The following is a 23,067-nucleotide window of genomic DNA, read 5'->3' as shown; positions in this document are numbered from 1 at the left end:
TACCTAATAACAATTCATGTTTGTGTGTGCGTACCAGATGACAAGGTCTAAATCAAAAAGCCCAAAAATAGTTGTTAGAAGAATACGTAATGAAGGGATATTTATACAGGAGGTGAGAAGGAGAAGAGGAACAATGTCAGTCTAGAAGTAAAAGAGGCGTGTAGGAGCGAGAGAGGGGTGAGGCAGGGTGATAGATCAAAGGAAAGAGGGAAGAGAGTGAATGGAGGAGAAGAGATACAAGTACAGATCTATATTCTGTCCAAACGCGTGGCCTCTTCTTCCTTGGTGACCTTTGGCTTGTCACTCATAATTAATACAAGATGTAAATGGAGACCTTTCACCTTCTCATTGATATGGAACACTCTGTTTGTGTGTGTATGTGTGTGGGCGGGAAGCTCATTGACATGGCATAGACTTATTTTGGTGGCAGTCATTTGTCACGCACCTGCCTTCGGCGCAGATGCTCTGCTTTTGCACAAACACACACAGACAGAGTGGCAATAAGAAATATACGCAAAGTAAATTAAGCAGGGATTTATTTACTTGCTTATAGAGTGGCATTCAAGACTGATGGGAAGTTTTAGGATGTTAGGAGTTTATGAGGAGGTTTGTGTTTTTGTCAAAGGTAGACAAGAAACATGGCCGACAAACTGATATGGTAGTATTTAATAATGTAACTTTCTATTCATACCTCAATTTGTTGTGAGTGTGTGTACTTGCACACAAGAGTCCATTTGAAGCTGTGTGTATTGATCTCGAGCTGTGTTGGGAACTTTGCTCTGTGCCAGCCTGGCTGATTAATGGGGTCGTCATGGCAATCGGACGGAATGAGGGTACGGAGCGCAGGCGGCCTGCTTTGCTAGACCCCGACACGCTGTTTGGCACTGTCTCGCACACACAGGCACATGCGTGCAATCTCACAACACACATTTTCTCTTGCAACTCAGTGACAGACGTGTTAGTCACTCGGACATGGCTGTCGGCCTTATTTTCTTGCATTCTGGCTCTATTATTTTTTTTCTTTACTCTCTTACGTAAATCCTATTTAATATCTGCTTTTTTTCGCCAATGAGGGAGTTATGGCTTACCTGTTATTTAGCAGGATTACGCAAAAACAAGTCAAGCAATAATTTGTATTCACTTTTACAATTTTGAGATGTTTTTTTACATGAATGTTGGCAAAAGGATGGCTTATAAATTCAGGAGACATTATGTTGACATGACAGGACTTACCTCAACTGGCTTTTCGCAATGTGAAGAAGCAGTCATCTTCCCCAATCTGGTTTCCATATCATGTAAAATCAAGCTGTCACGACCTGCCCCAAAGTGAAAGGTAGGCTCAGGAACAACAACTCAGCATATTTAATGGCTGCCTAGCGGGTCCGAAGAGACGCACAGGCTTGGGTTTGTTCAGCCTTGGCGGAGGTCTAGGCTCTACTGCGTGCCATTCTGCTTCTTCCCAAGCTTTTCTCCCTCCTTTTTACTGTATAGTTAATTTCCACACTAGAACGATTCTCATTACTCAGGTTTATTTTTGCTTGATCACCACATTCTGAGAGTGGACTTTAGAGGACAAAAGTCGCACATTTGTTTAGTGGAACTCGCTTCAGGCCCCACATTGCCCTCACTGTCTCTCTTCATTTTCCTTCTCTGCCTGTCTACTTTTTCTTTTGCCTTCACTACATTGATCACATTTCTTTTTCCTCCTTCCTTCCAGCTCTGCCACCTTCTCATTTCTGTCCTTTTGGCTCTGTCGTTCCCTTCCTTTATCTCCTCTTTACTGTCCCGTCCTTTATATCCCTCCATCCCTCCCTCCCTCGGCTCCTCCAGATGTTTCACTCCGGCCCTCGGGACCCCTGGGGAAAGGAGACCATTTGTATGTATGTGTGAATTTGCGCTCACTTTTCTGTGGATTAACTCCATGCGGTTATGGTTGTGCATGGATTACATCTTTTTTGCATGTGTTTGTGCATGTGAATGTGTCTCTCTCTGTATGTGTGCCATATTAATACATGCCATTGATCAGAGCAGGACCCCTGACAGTCATCATCCCTGAGAACCATCTGGCCGACGCCTGACGCTCCCTCACCCAAACACAAGCTGACACCCTATTAATCTGCTCGCGGCATGCATACATACATACATACATACATGCATACATACATACGTGTGTGTGTTTGTGTGTTCGTGGAAGACATTGTTTAATGTGGATGTTAGAGATTAAGTGCAAGTGTATGCGCTTACATTTTCGCCACGCACCTGCCTTTGCGCGCGCGCGCGTCCGTCCGTGTATGCTCCCCGTGCACACACATGCATACGTGCACACACACATCATCCGCCAACAACAGCCGGTGCGGAAGGGAGCTGAAGGGTGCTTGGAAATTAAGGTTATTACACAAATTGAGCCATATGGTCTAAATATTTCAGAGCTGAAATTTACTAGGCAATAAAAATGGCCCCTACCTCGGTAATGGTGTAAATTACAGCTTAACCACCAGCGCTAATGATGTCCTTCTGTACGCCCCGTAACCAACCGTACATGAAGGACACATTGTTTAAAAAACACCCCAGGAAAGGCAGCGGAGAGAGAGCGGAAGAGGGAGGGATGGGAAAGGGGCAGGAAGGAAGTGGTGATGTCATGAGGGAAGGAAGAGGTGAGGAGAGCAGGAAAGAAATTAAAATGGCAATGGAAGTGGAATTAGGAAAGAAAAGAGGAAGAGATTGATGGAGGGAGCCGAGTCAGAGAGAGAGCAAGCAGCATGTTTACAATCTGTTAGTTTACCATTAAGGGCCCATCAGAGAGCACGGGCCAGCCAGCCAACTGTGTTTCAAGCCAACATGAGCTTTCAGATATGGCACGTGTGCACTTAATCATACACACTTGGAAGATGTGGAATATGTGGCAGCTAAACAAATGATAGCTGTAAACATATGCCATAACCTGAGTACAAACACACAGGATGGGATTACTTAAGCAGGGCAAATGCTACTCTGTGTGTCAGTATGAATGTGACCATGTGGATGAATTGGCTGAAATCGCTTAGTTTTAACATAGCATAAAAATGGGGTAGTGAGTATCAGCCCATTTTGGCCCTTGAATACATCGGCCAAAAATCATCAGCCAAACTCAAACCATTCAGAGCAGTAACTTGTACACAAGCGATACTGATATTATTTACTACACATAATTCTATACCATAAATTTGTATCCTTAAACGTATATCATGAAATTTGTTGATAAGGTGGCTCTGTCATTCAAAACAAAGTCAAAATAAATGTTTACAAGCAATGCTTAGATGAGCAATGCAAGTTGTGCAAGGAATTTACCTAGATGTCACTATTTTACACACAACCTAAAGTCAGATAGTTTAACACATTAAGGCTGGGAGCGCATGACCACACTTCTACCGTTAAACCCGGGAGCGCTCCAGCACACCTTCTCCCTTTCAAGCCGGGAGAGTGGATACGTCATTTTCGTTTTGACCAATTCTTGGTCTTTTGGCCAATGAAATGCATCAGAATATGCACGAGAGGGTGACGTGGGCCTCGTAGCATGTCCTGGAATTTTATTCGAGCATTCATGGCAGACGCAGATTTGCAGGAGTTATGAAATAATTTTGTGACACGTCACATTTCCGTGTTTAGCAGCAATGAATGTCCGTGCGGAAACACAAAGTATTGGTTATGGCATCTTCCACCTCGCGCAAATGTGTGTGTGTTTTTTTTATTACTGTACAAACAATTTTGATGTACATATCGACTTTGACGGTGAAATCTTTCTTGAGTCGAAATTTGGCTTACATCGAAATTTGCCTTACATCGCCAGTGTAGGAACGGAACTCGTCCATAACTCTCAGTATTTATTTTTAGTTGATTTTATGATGTTCAATCTCACTTTTTTAATATATGAGTTATATTAATTGGCCGATTAATCAATATTCTGTATTTTACCTACCAAAAATAGTCATCTGCCTAAAAAAAAAAAAAAAATCCATGTCAATCAGGCCCTAGTAGTGAGTTGTAACTAGTTACGTTGGTTAGACATAGATGAAAAAGACAAGAGTTAACCTTCAGCCACCTTCCATTCATTGTTTTAAGTGTCTACAGAAATGTTCACTTGTTGTGTTTAACCCTCTAAGCCTCTGCTGATGCGGGTGTCCGTTGAGGTGCGGAAGCATTTCAGGCTAGCTTCGGGAATAAGAATGACCAGGCTTTGCCCTTGCTTTACTTTTTTTAACAAGCCACAGTCAGGAAGGACTGGAGAGAAGAGGTGGCACGGCGAGAGCGGAGAGCGATGAGGAGGATGAAGACAGGTGAAGAGAGAAGAAGGGATAAGAGGTCTTGCACACAGAGTTCATTAGGGCCTCCGGCCTATCAGACCCCTTCGTTAGAGGTCTTCAACTGTGATTGGAGGGCTCTCAGCGTTTTGCATAAGCAGCCAAATAATCAGGCTGCTGCTCTTCGCTGCAATCTCCATCTTCTTATGTTTTCTCCAACTCCTCCCTCTGCAGCCATGCATTTCCATCTGGCGTTTCTATACCTCACTTCCAAATAATAGTTGTTATGTCTTTCTCCTCTTCCATACCGCTCACACTCAAGCGAGTGATAATTTCTTAAGAGAGGTTTTATACGGCTTCTTCCTCCAGCTCGCCCGCTTTTTCTTACTCCCAGTAATAACAGGTTGTGTGTTATTGTGTCTTTTGTGAAGAGCCGACACCAGCCAGTGAGCTGCCCCTCCACTTGTCCTAATGGCAGCCACTATATGATGGTCATCACTTCAAAGTGTGAGAGCGTGTTTGTTTTTTTGAAGAAGCTCCTACTTCTGGAGGAATCTTCCTTGTCTCGCAGCATGGACATGAAGACAGACGGTCTTTGTTTTTGTACATGGTGCTATACATGACTGGTTAGTTCATTTGTTTTATGTCCAGCAAGTAGTTAAGGATAAGTGGTTGAGAAAATGGATGGATGGAAGTTAGTGGTAACTACCCTAATGGTTAAAAACCTTTTTGCATTAGATTAGAGTTGCCATGATGTGTAATTGTAGTCCCTGTGAAGAAACAAGACTATGACCAATATTTGGTATTGGGCTGTTTTGTCCACTGGGGTTTCTTGTCACCACTATGCCAGTCAAAATCCACAACCAATCAATTCTATGGATTTTTAATGATATCGAGCACAATATGTTTGAAGTAGTTGGCGTCTAAAGAATTTTGGAGTCTTGCATGATGCAAGTAAAGATACCCAATTGCGTTAGATGTGCTCATTATCACTTTGCAGATTTTTGTAGTTCAATCATATGAGTCATTTAGATTTCAGAACTTGCATTCACATTTTCTTATGTTATAGGTTCAGGTTATAAGAAATGTTAAGGACAACCCTAAACCTGTCAAATTCCTACGTTGTTCTTATTGCCATTAGTTGGAAATGAAAATGGAAAAAAAAAACATTTTACTTCAATCTTCCTCAATAATCAAAAACGTTCACTTCAACAAGTACAAAATGATTAACTTTGTGTGTGAGTTGTGTATCATTTTGTGTGTGTGTGTCTTTTGTGGCATCAGTACTCGCCCATCCCTTATTAAGAACATAAAAGCTGACATGCACATCCACGATGACACTCACCGTAATTTTGCTACTTTGTTTATCAAGATGTTAAGACTGACAGAATGTTAGAACGAATCATTTTCTGCAACAAGTCCTTGTTTTATAATGCTGTTGTTTCCAACCTGGGAATATTTGGTTTTGAAATTTGAATAAATCCAAAGCCCGACATCATGACAGATTGTGTCCAGCCTTCTACTCTATGCGACTTAGTGGATATTGGAAAACCATCCCTCATATCTTACCAGACTTGCTTTGACTGGTCTTTAACCACATGTCAAACGCAAACGGGCACAGTCAGAATAGCATGTACATTCTGAATATGGTGTTCCCGAGGTCGGGAGCCGCCAAAGCTAATCATGGCTGTCGGTGTGAAGTGGGTATGCCTGGTCCAGACCCCTGCAGCCCCTCGCTACCTCCATGCTGGCCACCAACACAACACATGCCTAATGGCAATCTTTGGGTCTGGTCGTGTGTGTGTGTCACAGTTTGTCTAACTCACACTGACTAGTGGGGACACCCATGCAGGGCATTTGCAAACATACATGGGGCAATTGTTCCAGCAACATCGAATTAGGCATGCACAAAATAAATGTACACACATACACACACGTTGTAGAAGGCTTGCCAGCTTGGCATGGGGCACGAAAGAGCAGCATGCAGTGCTCTGGCTCACCTCGGAAACCTCCAAAAACAATTACAGCTCACCCGGCGCCGCTCAGGCCACAGCTTGTACTAATAGACCCGACTCCAGGACACGGTTGAATTCAAGTCCAACGTGATCCGTGCCTGCGCTTTACCACAAAGACGACGAAGCGCGACACATGAGAAGAGGCGGGCCAGCGTGGTGCTTTGTTATCTCCCCGGGACTTAATATAATGGAGCAGGGAGGGCAGAGGTGGCCTGTGGAGCAGGACATATCCGAGGCCCACCGGTTGGTCCACATTCACCATTCATTAGACACGGCTCTCTCATGTATGATCACTTGCCTGCTACCTGTGCACGCGTGTCAGGGAGAGAGACAAAGAGAGAGTGCACATGTGAGCGCGTGGCCATATGCTAATGTTGCTCTGTCCCCGTGTCTCTGCAGGACCCAGTGCTGGGGCTTTTGTGAGATAATCAGCATAATTCTTTTGACAAATACACATGGTTACTCTTAATTAGTATCACACACTGGTCCCCCCGGCTGCACTATGCCTCTCCACCTGAATATCATACACACACACGCAGACATGTGCACTTTTGGAGACAAATGCAAAAACAAGATGCATGCAGATGATGGCTTGTTAGACTGTACATGCACATACATTTTTTTAAAAGTCTTATATTAAGACACAATGATCTTCTTGTGATGCGCCATCATTCTATGTTCTCTCGTTTACACTTTATCCTCTCTCTCTCACCACCCCCATTGGTCATGATTAACTGGGGGCTGTGGTCATTCCCACACGCATGTGCTTTTGCACATTGATTTTTGGTTAACCTGAACCTTTCTTTTCATATCTCACACCAAAGGGAGTCCAGTTTTTTTCACGTTGGCCTGCGACCTTTGATTATAATTACCATAATTGTAACTCACTTTATACATGTGATTATATAGTTTGCTAATGCTAGTAAACCTCTACGGTTGGCCGTACTCCATTTGGTCCGAAGCACAATTTCTCATTCAAAATAACGGAAATAGAGTCTGGTCACAGGCAAGGTTATTATCAAGGAAAAGTATCGAGATAAATACAACTTAATTTAAATCGGAGGAGAAAAAAAAAATTCTGTTAAATGATCTTTGTGCAGTTTTGTCACTTTTTTTTTTACTCTCAACTGCCACCTCTGTTCCAAAGCATAACTGCAGCATCTGTGTCAGGCTCGTTCATGGTGCGCGTGTGAGCACAATCTTAAGTGCACGCCACATGTCCGATACTCTGCGGGGACGCGCATGACGTCACCCTCCACAACTCCACCCCTCCCCAAACAAACTGTGGAGTGTGAGGGTCCGCACACTCGGGAAGATAAAAACTGATAGGTGCAGTCAGAGTAAAACAGTCCGGGCTCTTTGTACTCATCTGGGCATTGGTGGAGCATGCATGATGTAGAAAAAAATTTAATATTACCTTTTTAAACGGCACAATGCATCTTTAAAGTAACATACAATATGCTTTTTTTTTTTAAATAACTAAAACTACATCTTGATATTTTAAAACTATAATTATAGTGAAATTATTATATTTTTTTTTTCATCTTTGTCACTCAACATCATGCATGAGGTTTCAGAGATCATCTTAAATGTGTTTATTTTGGCATTGCTCTGTCTGTACAGAAGAAGGAAGGTTAACGGTCATTTGACAATTGTAGCTTATTCCACAATACTTAGCGATAATTTTTTCAACTTGCACTCAACAAAAACTACATACTATATTTAAAAGCAAACTAAAGCTAACACTAAAATTAATTTAAAGCGAAGCATTTTCAAAACAAATAAAAACAAGCTTGTTCTAAAATCTAGCGATGTTCAATACCACTTTTTTCATACCAGTACCAGTACGAATAATCAACTCCAGTAGTCATCGATACCGATACCAAGCACACTGATACCACTTTTTCACATGTAAAATTTCCCCCCAAAAAACATACAGATCCTTTTAAAGAAAGACCTATATATCCAATTACGGCATTTTTTCTTAAAATTGAAAGAAATTAATGGTAATTTTCTATTGTTCTCAAATCTAATTTGTAGTTTCTGATCGTAAAATAACCACCAGAGGACAGCTAATACTGGCCGTCGCGATGGCGATACCTTGAAACAAGGCCTGCTATTGGCCCGATACATACCTGGTATGAGTACTTGCCCATCACCTAGATGTGAATCATAAACTGCCAATATGCATTTTGAAAAAAAAATTAAACGGGAAAAAACGAGGATTGCCCCCTAGAGAAAAATGTTTAATATTCAAAAAAAATTGCACAGCAAATTTGCATAAATTGCCAATCCTGTGTGCAAGAACATGTTTCGTGGCAAATTTCCTTCCACTGAAAAACACAAGTAGGTGAATTTGTGAATGGCTAACAAGTGAGCATTTACTATAGCACTATAACATGTTTACACAACAGGAAACTGCAAATTGCATACATGCAGCACTATATTAAATCTGTAACGAGGTGAACCTCATTTGTATTGTCCTTCACAGCACAGTTCTGTTCGTCATCAGCTTATTTTCTGTTGCGCACCTCCAACTTTGTGTTACCTCATCTTGTTGATTTCTTCAAGTGTTTGCGTCCGTGTGCGTTAGGGACAAATTGTTATGAAGGGGGCTGTTAATGGAATGTAATAGTAGTGTGCTTCCGTGTTAAAGCGTTTGATTACAGCCTGCTCGTGTGTGCGTGAGCAGTTAGCGGGCTGATGTGCTCAATTTCCCCGCGCGTGCGTGCGGCGAGGAGGCCGTTAATGCGGTGCGTTTTGGCGATAAAGTGTTTGAATGTATTGCCATCTAGAGGCGTGTAGCAGAGTCTCTGTGCTCCTATAAAAGCTGCCAGCGCCAGATGCTGCTATTGACAATGTGCATATGTTAAGCGCTTTATAGGCCACATGCCTCACATATTTCACTGGCTTTTAAGGTGGAGAGATCTCTCATTCGCGCTCACTTAATCTGTCTCTCCCTTTTGTAACATCTATCTCTCTCTCACCTCTTATCGGCTCACTCGTTCGGCCTCCCTCCCTCCGTCTGTCGCTCCACTTTTTATTTGCTTCACCTGTTATTTACCTACTCACCTATTACCTTTTTTTCATCACTCTTGCCTAATTCCCTGCCCTCTATATCATTACTTATGTACTTTGTTTTATTTGTCTTTTCATGTCCCTCCCTCTCTCTTTCCGCTGTGTGATTTGCAGGAGGATTTAGCTTGCGTCTAGGGGTGTCCAGGGACTTATTAATCCTATTTCGCTGCGTATGACAAACATGCTGGCTGGTAGACATGGAGACAGTCAAGACATGCATTGGGCTCATTGTTCAGGCACTTCATCCTCGGTGCCACGCCACGCTGATTTGTCTGGGTTCTCCTTTGATTCAGTTTGAATCTGAGCCATTTGAATCCCTCGCCACATAGAATTGGCCTAACGGTTAATCTCTTTATGTGGGAGCCTGAGGAGAGAGTTGTTTGTTGTTGTCTTTTTTTAATTACCGATTGAACATGTGAAAAATTATTTCTCATGAACACATATACAGAAGTTGCTTTCGATCTCACGTTTAAGTGTTGCCATCTCATCCCGCATCAGACAACAGTGCATCCCTTATCAATTAGTAAATGATGTTACATACACACTGTCGCAGTGAGTGCCAGCTTTTGGGGCTGGGTCCCGTTGCCTAAAGCTACTGGCAGGCACACTGTGTCTCTGTTTGTTTGAGAGAGAGGATGCACGTGTGATACAAACACTCAGCAGGCTTTGAACGCAGCCTTAAGGGACGGCCGTCTGCCAGTCTGCCGCTGCCACTTCTTCCTCGTTCAGTATGTTGTAATGTCGATATCGCAAATCCCCATGACACATTATTTTAGCTTGTCATTGTTGTTTCAGTCTTTCCTTGTTGTGGAAAAATATTTACACTTTGTTTGCATGACTATGACAGTCTGCTTATGTTTTTCCACCATTTTCATCTTCAGGGTTTAGCCCTCGAATCAACCATCTTTGGCCTTGAGCCCTACAGTGAGTATAGTCTACAAGTGGAAGCTGTAAATGAAGCAGGTTTGTGACTTTAAAATTGTTAAAAACTAGGGGTGTCAAAACTAGTGCATTAATTTTGATTAAAGTTCCTTTAACGCCACAATTTATTTTTATTTTTTACGTGTGATTAATGGCTGCCCCTTACTTGGAAAGCCTGTACTGGTGGGAATTCCAGTTGCAACGCAGCAGACATATCCACATGAAAATTTATCAGTACCGGTAATACATTTAATGATAATGCATATATTTGTTATATGTTAATAATGTTATATTTTACAATTTTAAAAATGTGCAGAATTTCACAAATTACTTCATGTTAAAGATTAGATAGCTCTTAATATGAAAAGAAAAATGCACTGAGCTGTCACCAACGAAATGAAATTCTGCCATCTAGTGGCAGATAATTACCTCAACACAAATCAATATCACACTCGTTTAACTAAATTTTATGACTTATGAAATTACTGTATCAATAACTAAAAGATGCAGCCATAAACATTTGTTCTACTTTTATATTAACAAGAGTATGAAAACTTAAAAAATATAAAAATATTTTATTGTACATTTAGAACAAATGTAAAATTTGTGATTAATCGCCTGACACCCCTACTAAAAACATCTCATTCACTTATTATTTGTACGTTTTTGTTTTTTGTTTTTGTTTTTTTTAACCCTTCAGGCAGTGTGTCAAGTCAATGGGTTGGCACAAGGACCCTGGAGGCTTCTCCTGCTGGACTGGCTAACTTCAGTGTGGAGCATAAAGAGCAGGGCAGGTCGTTGCTGCTCAACTGGGATCCACCGAGTTCTCCAAATGGAGTCATCACGGTATATACAGTAAAATAATGGACAACCAAATTGTGTAAATCTAACAAATGTTTTTATGAATATAATTATAGTTGACACACTGATTTTGTGCCAGAGAATAAGATGAATTAAAAGACAATTTATGGATGGATGATTGAGCCAAACTTCTAAATCTATGGCAGCAAACTCGTTGGCTTGTGCCAACTGGGCCTTCCTGCTGGTTTTTGCCATGCCTACACAACTGGCCATTATTGTTTCCCCCAATCTGTTTGATAAACCTCCCCGCCTTCTCTTCTCTATCAGATGTACAATTTGTACAGCGAGGGCAACCTTGAGTTCAGCGGGCTGTCACGCAACTTCCTGTTTCGGCGCTTGGACCCTTGGACTGCGTACACTCTCACTCTTGAAGCTTGCACGTCAGCAGGGTGCGCGCGTAGCCCCCCTCAGCACGTCACCACTGCTGCCGCTGCACCTGCCTCGCAGCCCCCTCCCACACCTCTTTCTGTCGGTTCAGACCACGTGTGGCTCACCTGGGGACCTCCCGCTCAGCCGAATGGGCCCATCGGCGAGTACTACTTACTGGGGAGAAGTGCGGATCAGGTGGGGTGGGGAAGAAGTAGAGAGGAGGATGTTCAAAGAGAGAAAGTATGTGGAAATATGCTACATGGTTTATTTACTTATTTTACCAACTTGTCATTTACCATCTTTGTCAACCACCCACATTGTCACAAACAGGTTCTGTTCCGAGAGTCATCCCCACAAGAAAATGACACTTTCTCCTACACAGTGACTGGGTTGCGTCCTTGGACTCAATATGAGTTTGCCGTTCGTTCTCACAACCCCGCCGGCCACACCCAAAGCTCCTGGTTAACCGTGACGACCAGGCAGGCCCCCCCTCGCGGCCTAGCCCCACCCACTGTAACTCACCTTCAGGGTCGACCCAGTGAAGTTTTGGTGTCATGGACTCCTCCTCTAGAACCCAACGGCGTGCTCCAGTCTTACAGGATCCAGCGAAACAATATCAGCTTCTCCTTTAGTTTCGACCCAACAGTGCTCAGCTACACCGATGAGGATCTTCTTCCTTTTGCAAGCTATAGGTGAGGCTTGTTTAGAAGAAGTTTGACAGTAATAAAAAAAAATACCCTGAATCCAAATCAAAATATAAAAATATTTATTGTATCCTCTCTTCTAGCTATTCAGTCATAGCCTGCACATCTGAGGACTGCATTACAAGCCCTTACACTAACATTACCACCTTAGAAGCTCCCCCCAGCACTGTGGAACCTCCCACAGTGATTTTGGTCACATCCAGCAGTATGGACATTTCCTGGACTAAACCAGCCACCCAGAATGGGGAGGTGACTGAATATGTGCTCGAGGTGAACAATGAAGAGGCTTATTGTGGTAGAGAGCTGAAGACTGTTCTGGTGCACCTTCATCCTCACACGTCCTACCAGCTTGTGCTGTTGGCGTGTACCAATGGTGGATGCACCGCCAGTGCAACAACATCCACTGTGACAGAGGAAGCTTCTCCTCTGAATATGGTCGTCCCCACTCTGAAGGTACATTAAGTGTGTAAAGCTGGTATCTACAGCCCAATAGTTTTCATGAACTTTCCTACTTAAGGTCACTGGTCCCGAGTCAGTGGAAGTAAGCTGGGGACCACCACAGAATCCCAATGGCGTCATCACAGGCTACGAACTCCGCAGAGATGGCCAAGTAATCTACGTGGGTCCGGAGACTCATTACCACGACTTCACTCTGTTGCCCAGTGTGGAGTACAGCTACTTTGTCAGGGCCAACAACAGCCGAGGAGCGGTGAGCAGCGCCGCCGCCTCAGCCAAGACTCACCCAGCGGCCCCATCGGGTGTTGGACCCCCTTTGTTGTCACCTCTGGGACCCAATCAGGTTAGGTCAAACTCACTGTTTCAGTGGCCGCTATGTTAGGTGCACCTTAACTCATTTATTCCCAGCCATTTTCACTGAAGCAACCCCCTTCGCTCCTGGCTGTTTTATTGGATCTTGACAGATTTTGCAAAACCCACAGAATATTGTGCTCTATTGCTATAAAAACATGGAACCTGCCAAAAGAAAGATTAGAGTCTATTCTTTCATCAGGAAAAAAAAGGATATTTCAATCTGTTTCCATTTTGCAGCAATTAGCATTAGTATATAGTTAGGTTTCATCATTATTCCCAAATCTGTTTAAAACTGTGGGGAAAACAGCTTGTTGCAACTGGTTGATTTCTTAAACTCTGCTACCACCTGCTGGCCATTTTTGTAATAACTACCATTGCTTCAAGCGTTCTCTTCAGTTCAGAAGCTGCATCAAAGCCTTCTGTATGCTCTAGCATTAAACAAAATAAAAACAACATATAATTACATATTTGGGACACTGGTAATATTTAAACTAGAACGTATTAATACGTTTTGGGGAGCAAATGAGTTCACAGTCTGTCATCCAGTACGAGAGCTGCCTCAAAAATTCTATTTCCACAAAGAAAATTCTTATATTATTATTTTCAGGAATTGGCTTGTGGAACTGCGCTGCAATTGTATTGATGTTCCTAATCTAGTGGCCAGCGAGTTTATCCTTCTGTTTAATAGTCCTTCTCAGAGTGTTGACCTGTGTTTTCATACCCTGTCTAGGTGAAAGTGGAGTGGAATATTCCCGGCCGGCCTAATGGAGATATTATTAGTTACACAATATATCACAGAGAGCCCATCCAGCTAAGTATGAACAGCACTGTGTACACTCCAAAGGACGCCGTCTTCTCCAAGAGACACACCACTCTACAGGGGCTCGCTCCCTACCACAGGTTTTTGCGCAATTGTTTCTTATTTTACTAAAATACTCTTAGGGAATTGACACAGGTTAATTGCGTATTTCCAAATGAACTTCACACATGATGTGTGTCTTTTTGGTGTCTTGCTGTCTTGCATTTCTTTACAACAGGTCCTACGCTTTAGTTGCTTTAGTTATGGCTCCCCACAGTATAACAAAAGTTAAACTGAGAATTCCATGGAGCAGAATGCCCTTCACGATATTGGATACCAAATTGAAATTATTCATGCAGAATAGTATGTGGACCATACAGAACTGCTGAATCAAGCTTAATTTTTTTTTTTATTAACACCTTCCTAGTTTTGTTGGATTTTATAGCCATTCTCCAATAAAATATTGCATTTAATGTTGCAATATACACTCTGAGCACAACATTAGGCTCACACGTAAAGTGCTTTTCCAAACGTGTCATTGTTGTAGTTTGCAGTGGTGTAGAACAAAACTGCATCATACACACAGACAGATGTTTTTATATTTTGGTTACCTTATTTAAGTGCAATCATACTGCAAAAATGTGCACCACAATTATGAACATTCATATCACTAGTGTCCATCGAATCTGACCATTATTATCTCTGATAAGGCAGAATATCTAATACACACAAATGAGTGATTACTGCATGTTTAATTACATGCAGGTATGAGGTGAGGGTGGAGGCATGCACGCAGCTGGGCTGCTCCTCCAGTGACTGGTCATCAGTCCTCACGCCGGAGGCTCCCCCCGCTGGACAGGCGGCGCCACTGTTAGACCTGCAACCCGACACCCACACGGGTCTGCAGACTACCTTCCTGCTTACCTGGTCCCCTCCAGTTCAGCCAAACGGGAGGAGCCCACGATACGAGGTGTACCGCAGACTGGAACCCACCACGGATAAACTCAGAAATGACGCGACAACACTTGTCTACAATTACTCATCGACAAATTGCAAGGATGAAGGGCTCCTGCCATTTACCACTTATGAGTATCAGGTATATTGCACTATATTTGCACACACACACACACACAAATATGTAGTACCCACAACATTGATTTCCAACAACTGTTCCGCAGCACATTAGGCCTGTGTGACAGTCAATACTTGGCTATAGTTATAATTTCATATGTACCTGTGCTTAAAAAGCGAAGCGTGGAGAGTCTCTGATTCCCAAAAAAACACAAGTGGAGTCAAGGATCGGGGCGATCATTGCCAACAATCTCTCAAATATCCACAATCTCGGCTTTATTTCTCACCCGTTTCTTCTGTTTATATTATTATAGTATAATATAAATGACAGCAGCTAGGGCAATTTGCTTCTTTCTTGAAAATCAATGACATGTTGTTTGTGGTTCAATACAAAAGTACAGTAAGTACTTTGTATATGTGGTACCTGAAAATGTTATTTTTTTGTGATTGTCTATTCCAGTCTCATTCAGCCACATCGCTTGGTGTGCATTATCAAATTTCACTTAATTGGTCCAAACTTTCAAAATGGCAAAATGTACCATATACCATCTGCCTGCTGCCATTCATACAACACAATAATTACTTTGTGTTCAATGTATGTATGTAATGTAACAGGCTCAGATATCACACTTTGTAAGACAAAATCATTTTAGTTTGATGTACTGTAAAATCCTGTGAATAGCACTAACTTTAAAAAAAAAAAAAATCCCAAATTGAGGGGGGCTTAGTAAGAAATGTTTTTTTTTTTTTTTTTTTTAACATTTACCAGTGCCTAGGCAATAGGAGTTGTTAAGAAAAAATATAATCACAGATTAATAGCGCATTTCATCACATCACATATACACAACGTAACTCAATATACTATTTAAAAGCAAAGTAAAGAAAAACAAAAAATGCAAACATTTCTAAAAGAGTGCAAGAACAACAACAACATTTTAACTTGGATTTAAAAGCATTGACACTATTGGTATGCTTTGAATCTTTTTTCATTCATTTTATCCTCCCTGATAATAAAGGATATGCTTTTTAAGAGTGATTTTGGCGGGGGTGTATAAACATATTATTAATGGGATTTTTCGGTACTTTTTGTGTTCTTTATTTTGGTTTTCCATAAGATTTTTCAAATTCCGAACGTATGGCTTGGCTCAATAAAAGTTTGGAAACACTGATCCACACACATGCAAGAGCCAAGTATTCAGACAGGTGGTAAATAGAGGGCTCCATATCGGTCCTGTTGTGTTGCGCGTTGATATGTTAATTGACAGGCAAGCCCTTTGGAAGCAACAATAACATTAGCATCCCCGCCTGTCAGACGTACGAGCCGAGGCCAGAGAGCCTGTGTAATTGATTGAGTTTGCCTGATTGTGGTGCCGTTTTTATTTACGAGGGTCCTAATTTATGACAGGAGGAAGGAGGGAGGGGAGGAGCTTTGGAAGATGACGGGCGGGCAACGGCGCCATTAATCACGGCGCCCTCAGAGCACCCCACTTCCTGATTACCGGCCAGCCAATCGAATTAGCCGTTAGTCCCCTTGGTAACAGTGCTTGTATTGGAAAGACCTTTTAATGGTGACCGCTACATGTCCCCTGGGGATTTTCCAACGGGGGACGATGTGTTGCTATGTTTGTGTTGTCCGTGGTCACATGCGCTCACAGAGGTGAACGCGTGTGTGTGAAGTTACACACGCTATAAATCACTTTTCGATGTTACATTTCTTCATTCGCAGGCAGCGAGTTATCATCTGAGTCAATTGTCGCCAATTCAACGTTGCCGTGTTTACTGGTGGCAGGTTACCGTCTCTGTCTTGGTGTCTCAGTTGTACACAAGGACGATACGTCAGCTCAGTTTAGCCCTGCCAGAGAGAGAAATCATATTAGGCTAATTACACTGGGTCATAAGCTCCTATTGACAGTTTTATGCGTCGTTTTAATTACTGCCCACTTTCACACAACTTAGCCCCTTCACCCCAACTAGATGCACCCGCCAAGTCGCTCCGCCGGCCTATCAGAGCACTTGCACGGCGCCGGCGGTCCAACGGGCCAATAAAAGCACTCAAATTCAGCCGGGAAGTTCCCTGTAGTCGTTTGTTGCCATGGCGGCAAACGGGGTGTATTTTTATTTTGTGTCTCACAAGCCAAATGCTGGCCCAATAGGAGAGGAGAGAACAAGAGAGGAGTGGAAGCAGTAACAAGTCCGTTTATGATTTAAGGACCACGAGATGGATCAAGGTGAATGTGATCTAGCGCGCTTCACGCTGCAACTTTTTTCTCGCCGCTAAGTCTGCGTGACAGCAACTTTTTAAATCACTTTTTGCAACGCAAGACCTTTTAACTGTGTTGCTGCCTTGTTCAGAGCATTGTTGTTGCTGGGCAAACTATGAAAGCACTTTGATTTGCTGGCCATTTCAGAAGAAGATCCAAGTTTAAAAAAGTGCAGTGAAGTCATTTCATGAATAGAATCCGAATAAGTGTTGATAATAATTACACGTCAGATCAGACGCAACACAGCCTAGAAACGGCTCATTAAAAAAATGTAATCAAATATGTTATAAAGATTTATCAACGTTATACTGAAGCCTGAATAACAAAAAATATGTTTCAGTGACAAATAGGGAAAAGTTGTCATGCTTTATCACACCTCAAGGTAACTGCTGCACTGTTGTCTTTATATTTTAAAAGTAGAATTGTACTTTTAAATACTGAGAAAATGTAAAAAGTGCTTTCCATTCCCTTAAAAAAATGGAGAAGTGCAATGTAATTATACACGGCTACAGTTAAGCGCATTTTTAAATGAAAAGCCCAGTTGTAAGACTGTAATACACTTTAATGGAGAAGGGAGTGGATCCTTATGGAGAACCTGGGAGCAGAATCACACAACACACCAGATCCCAATTTAAATTTTATGGGATGTTATATTCAGTATGATATCCCTACTGGGCGTTCATAACCAAATGTGTCTCATTTTGAGTTTATATCAGATTCCAAGGTTAATGCCTGTCTGCAATTATAGTTTCACCACCCTCTAACAGCTACAATGACTTTAGTTCATTTACGTTTATACTGCGATTTAAAATGGTGGATTTTTTTGTTACGATTTCCCTTCCCGATGTTTGATATCAATCATAAAATTGACATGAAAATAAATCTTATATATGGGGGCATAATTCTGAGTGTACAAGTTGTTTGTTCCCAATATTTTGACCACTCTTCCTCCTCTTCCTCTCACTTCTCAGTCCATCTGTGCTGCCACTTAGATCAATCACTCTGATTGATCACACCCTAATTGACTATTATTGAGGTTAATTCAACTCTTAGCATGTTGCGCGCGCCCAGGCACACACACACACCCAAATCTGGACGTCTCTGGCTACAAACAACTCACACGCACACATACACACTTTGAACAAGTCAGCTCAGACCCATCCATCTGCCTGGTGCACTACTTCTGACAGGCTACAGATGACTTACACATGCAAATCTCCACCCTGCGTGACCCTGCGCTGTGTACACCCCCTAATTATAGCCAACACAAGCACACAAATAAGATTACTGTGAGTGTGTGTGGGGGGGGGGTGTTTGTGTGCGTGTGTGTGTGTGTGTGTGTGAGACTAACTCCTTGATGAAGGTGAAAAGTAATTGTCATGCAGATATGTTAGCATGGTGAAAAGGTTTCGCTCTCACGCCCGATGCTAGTTTTGATGGATGATCCGATACATTGACTTATATCCGGTTGCATGTGGCCTAATTAACAGACACTTTCATTAAGAGCCGATAACATGCATCTGAAATTCTAATGCGTTGTTGACCGGCAGCTGTGGGCAGTCAACTCGGCCGGCCGTTCCGCCAGTCCGTGGGTCGGCGGGAGAACCGGCCCCGCCCCGCCCGAGGGTGTCGCTCCGCCCACTTTACGGCACGTCTCGGCAACCACGGCCGTGGTGGAAATGCGTCGTCCGGCCCAGCCCAATGGCGTCGTCAGCCTTTACCGCGTGTTCTCGCTGGACCGTAACGACCACGTCACTCTGGTAAAGGATGAACTACTCTCACTCCTCTACTTTCTTCCTTAGCAGTCTGAAACACTAAAGTGAAATGAACACAAACGCTGTTCTGCTTTTTTCCACAGCTCTCAGAGGGAACATCCCATCAACAGACACTTCATGGTTTACTGCCTTACACCCAGTACAGGGTCGGAGTGGAGGCCTGCACCTGTTATCAGGTAATAACATGGAACAAGGGAGTAAGGCCTTTAAAACACTAACCAACATTTTCTGAATGTTCTCGTCAAGTATCAGTGTTAGTCAAACCATGATTTTGCATAATTGGAATAGCACTTCACCCTCACAATTTTGAGCTTTGGATTTCAAATCTCATGAAGGCTAGACTTTCATGTGTGGAGTTTGTATGTTCTCCCAGTGCTTGGGTGGGTTTTCTCCAGATACTGAAGATTCCTACCACATTCCAAAAATGTGCATATTCGGTTCAAGACTCTCCATTGTCCCTAGGTGAGAAAAGGGGTCAATGGATAGAAATGTCTTGCAAGATAATGCAAAATCTGATTGATGATCATTTTGCTCATATGTAATCACTCTGTCCACAACATGGTCCGACATTACTCATTTTTTTACTTTACAAGATCAACTCGCGGGCCGGATTAAACCCCGTTGTGGGCCTGATCTGGCCCGCGGGCCATATGTCGGGCACCCCTGACATAGGTAGTATCTAGTTTTTATTTTCAAGATGCTTGTCATAGCCTCACCTTCCTAAAATAATGGCCTAAGTCTTTTTTGTCTTTTTTTTCTTCAGGAAAAAAAAAACTGAACTAAAAACTGCTTATATGGTCTTTATTAAATATTTAATAAAAAAAATTGAATAATCTGTTTAATTAAGGATGTAGCATTATGAGGAAATTTGTAATATAAAAACATAATGTTTGCCTTTTTTTTAAACCAAACTGTAGCGCAGTAACTTTAGGGGGGAAAAAACATAACTGTCAAAAATTATTTGTAAATTTGAAATTGAAATGGAAATTGACCAAATTTGGACATAGGAGGTTTGCACTCGACAGTGATGACATACACTTGTGACGGTAGTGCTGTAGCCAGGGACCCGTGGTTGAGCTACACACCCTAGCCGCGCCCCCAGCCCGCCAGCCGCCTCCTCGTCCCGTTACGCTAACCTCACGCTCTGCTCAGCTGGCTTGGTTTGAGCCTTTGGAACCCAATGGAATCATCGAGAGGTGAGAACGTAAACTGCACTTTTGAAAGCAAGCTACAGCTCAGGAATCACATCAATGATGTCATCTCTCTGTCTCTCCGCTTACGTCACATGTCTGCAGCTGCGAGCTCCATCGTAGGACAGCCTGCCCGCAGCCCCCCCAGCCTGTTAACCCCCCTTGTGTTACTGGCCCAGCAGACATCAAGTTCTTTGGAAAGAGGCGCAGCTGCAATGTGACAGGTTACTATGCTGATTTGAAGTTATCCTATTGTTGCACTCAGTATGGTAATATATTAGATATATCACCTAATATTGTGGCCAATCTGTGTATATTACCGTTTTAGTGTACACTTTTAGTGGTAAGATTGTTGGAAGTAAATGTTAAGAACTATTCGTTCATACAATATTATTTACTGTTAACCTGGTTGTGCAGGTCTTCAGCCATATTCTGCCTATGAGCTTCGAGTCGCCTGCTTTAACAATATGGGCAGCACCGCCTCCAACTGGACCACCGTCATCACACTCAGTGAAGGTTTGACATTTCTTTGCACACTCTCACTTCACCTCTTACATATATATCCAGTGTTTATTCGGGCTGGGTATGGGTTCTAATTTCCTCAATCGATTCGATTTCGATTCACAAGAGTTCCGTTCAAATCGATTTTGATTTATTTATTTATTTTATCCCCCGATTCGATTCACTTCAATCTGATATTGATTAATTATGGAACATCGATTCTTCTTAAATATCAAGAACATGATAAAAACTCCACAAACATTACATTTCAAAATAAATTTTGTGGAGGCAATAACTGGTTAAAATTATTTAGTTTGTTAATGAAAGTAACACATTATACAGTAAGTGTTACACGAACATTAACATGAGCAAGGATGAGATGAAAATATTTTCATACTTCAAATTCAATAATTGCAAAAATTATGTTTTGTCTTAAAGTGCAATAAGTCATGTTTTTTATAATTGCAAGAAAATACTTTTGAATTCAAATAAAGAGTAAATTAAAAAAACAGTAAGATGCAAAAAAAATGGCCTTTATAATTCTATTTTCTTGTGAATTTATGGAATATATATATATATAATATTTAAATATGATAAATAAATCATATATTAATATATATTTTAATTTACTGATGTATTATTTATTATGAATGTTTTTTTTGTTTTTTTGTTTTAGTCAATATCAGCCCCGAAAAAGAAAATCGATTCGATATGGATTATTTGACTCTTTTTTTTCTTCTTTTTTTTTAAACCCAGCCCTAGTGTTTATGTAAAAGCAACCGAGTCTTGTCTCTGTTCAGCTCCACAGTATGTGTCGCCCATGTCAGTGGGCAGCAACCTGACGGTCATTTGGCTTGACTGGACCAGCTCCTTCTCCCTGAACGACTACCTGAGGGAGTATACGGTGACAGAGAGCCAGCTCAGGATCTACAGTGGCTTCCACAGCTACCTCCATGTTCCACGCACATCACAAAAAAGTGAGGGCACTTTTATTTTAAGCTAATTAATGGGGTTTTTTGCCATTTCTGACAAAATTATTAGAAACACCTCTTAAACTGTAGAGTTCAAAACCACCACAAACTACAACAATAATCAACATATTCTTTTTACAGTGTCAATCAAACTGAGCATTATTACCACAGCTTTTCACTCAGTATATGTTGCTCCTTCCAAACAATAACATGAAATGTGCTTTCATGTGTTGCCTTTCAACCTTGCCGCCATAAATAGGCACTGTAAACAATAGCATTCCTTTCAGATTGACAGAGGTTTAGTGTTTTCTCAGCTTTCGCAAGGAGAATTCGTCCAACCTTGTGTGTCATTTCTCCAACTTGTTAAAAACAGCTTTATTCACCAGTATTCTCAAACGACATTGTCTTTCTCCCCTTGTCCTCCACAGCGCTGTCATTTCAGGTGACTTGTGCCACAGACAGTGGCAGTGCCACCACTCCCACTGTCAGATATAGCCCCGCTTCAGGCCTAGGTAGCACGCACACACACACACACACACATCTGTACTTCCAAGTTTAATGTCATTAGATGAAAATAAAACATTAGAAATACACTACATGGACAAAAATATTGTGGACAATTTCATTCCAATTTTATGAAAACAGAAGAACAGAAACATTTGATCCCACAAATGTTCTGGACCAAATTTCCACATGACAATTAGCCTAAATTCTGTAAAAAGTGGAAGCTTTTCCAGCTGCAAAGGGTGGTCCAACTCCTTATTTTCTTCTGTTTTCACTTCCTGCATTAACCAGGTGTCCCGATAATTCTGTCCAAATAGTGTGGCGTTCTCCTTGCAGGTCCTGTTGATCCAGAGGACGCAAGTAAAGAAGGAGTGAGCATGTCAGCAGCTCCAGTCTATTCTGAGCTGTGGTTCATTTTGCTGTTGGCGCTGCTTGGTCTCTTCCTGCTGGCTATCATGTTGGGCCTTCTGCTACAAAGGTATAGATTATTAGATTAGATTAGATTAGATTAGATAGATAGATAGATAGATAGATAGATAGATAGATAGATAGATAGATAGATAGATAGATAGATAGATAGATAGATAGATAGATAGATAGATAGATAGTCAGTCAGTCATTATATATAAATTACGTTTGACACCAAGTACAACAACACAATCGCAAATGTTTTTCCCACCATTCCCAGGGCTCTGCGGAAGAATCCATCAGCCAGAGATCGCCCTCCGCTGGTCATGCTCCAGAAGAGCAGGAAGGCTGGAGGCGAGACATACACGGTGAGCGAGTGAGCAAGAGAGAGTATTGATTTGTATTAATTATGATGAGACATTGTTAAGGTATTTTTTGTGATTTATTGGATTTATTGCAACTTTAGCCCATTGGAATGGCAAATCTTTTTACAGCCTGTTTACCTTAATGCCACTAGAGGGAGCTGTAGAAACAATTACCCGTCTAAAGGAG

At 41.9% G+C, this 23,067-nt stretch overlaps 1 protein-coding gene across 1 annotated transcript in view; it reads left to right on the top strand.

The window, feature by feature from the left end:
- The window catches only part of ush2a (Usher syndrome 2A (autosomal recessive, mild)), a 166,524-nt gene that overhangs the window by 139,280 nt on the left and 4,177 nt on the right, over positions 1-23,067 (top strand). The window contains 17 exon segments of the mRNA XM_086071618.1: positions 10,252-10,333; positions 10,992-11,137; positions 11,420-11,761; positions 11,852-12,213; positions 12,309-12,678; positions 12,743-13,024; positions 13,766-13,935; positions 14,600-14,930; positions 18,717-18,926; positions 19,025-19,117; positions 19,992-20,137; positions 20,237-20,355; positions 20,549-20,647; positions 21,433-21,609; positions 22,032-22,115; positions 22,444-22,585; positions 22,796-22,883. Coding sequence (XP_085927744.1) covers positions 10,252-10,333; positions 10,992-11,137; positions 11,420-11,761; positions 11,852-12,213; positions 12,309-12,678; positions 12,743-13,024; positions 13,766-13,935; positions 14,600-14,930; positions 18,717-18,926; positions 19,025-19,117; positions 19,992-20,137; positions 20,237-20,355; positions 20,549-20,647; positions 21,433-21,609; positions 22,032-22,115; positions 22,444-22,585; positions 22,796-22,883 — 3,243 coding nt within the window.

The sequence above is a fragment of the Leptonotus elevatus genome, chromosome 3 (genome assembly GCF_054856555.1).
Source record: "Leptonotus elevatus isolate MCC_2025b chromosome 3, RoL_Lele_1.0, whole genome shotgun sequence".
Classification (NCBI taxonomy): Eukaryota; Metazoa; Chordata; class Actinopteri; order Syngnathiformes; family Syngnathidae; genus Leptonotus; species Leptonotus elevatus.
This window is presented reverse-complemented; position numbering and strand designations above follow the sequence as displayed.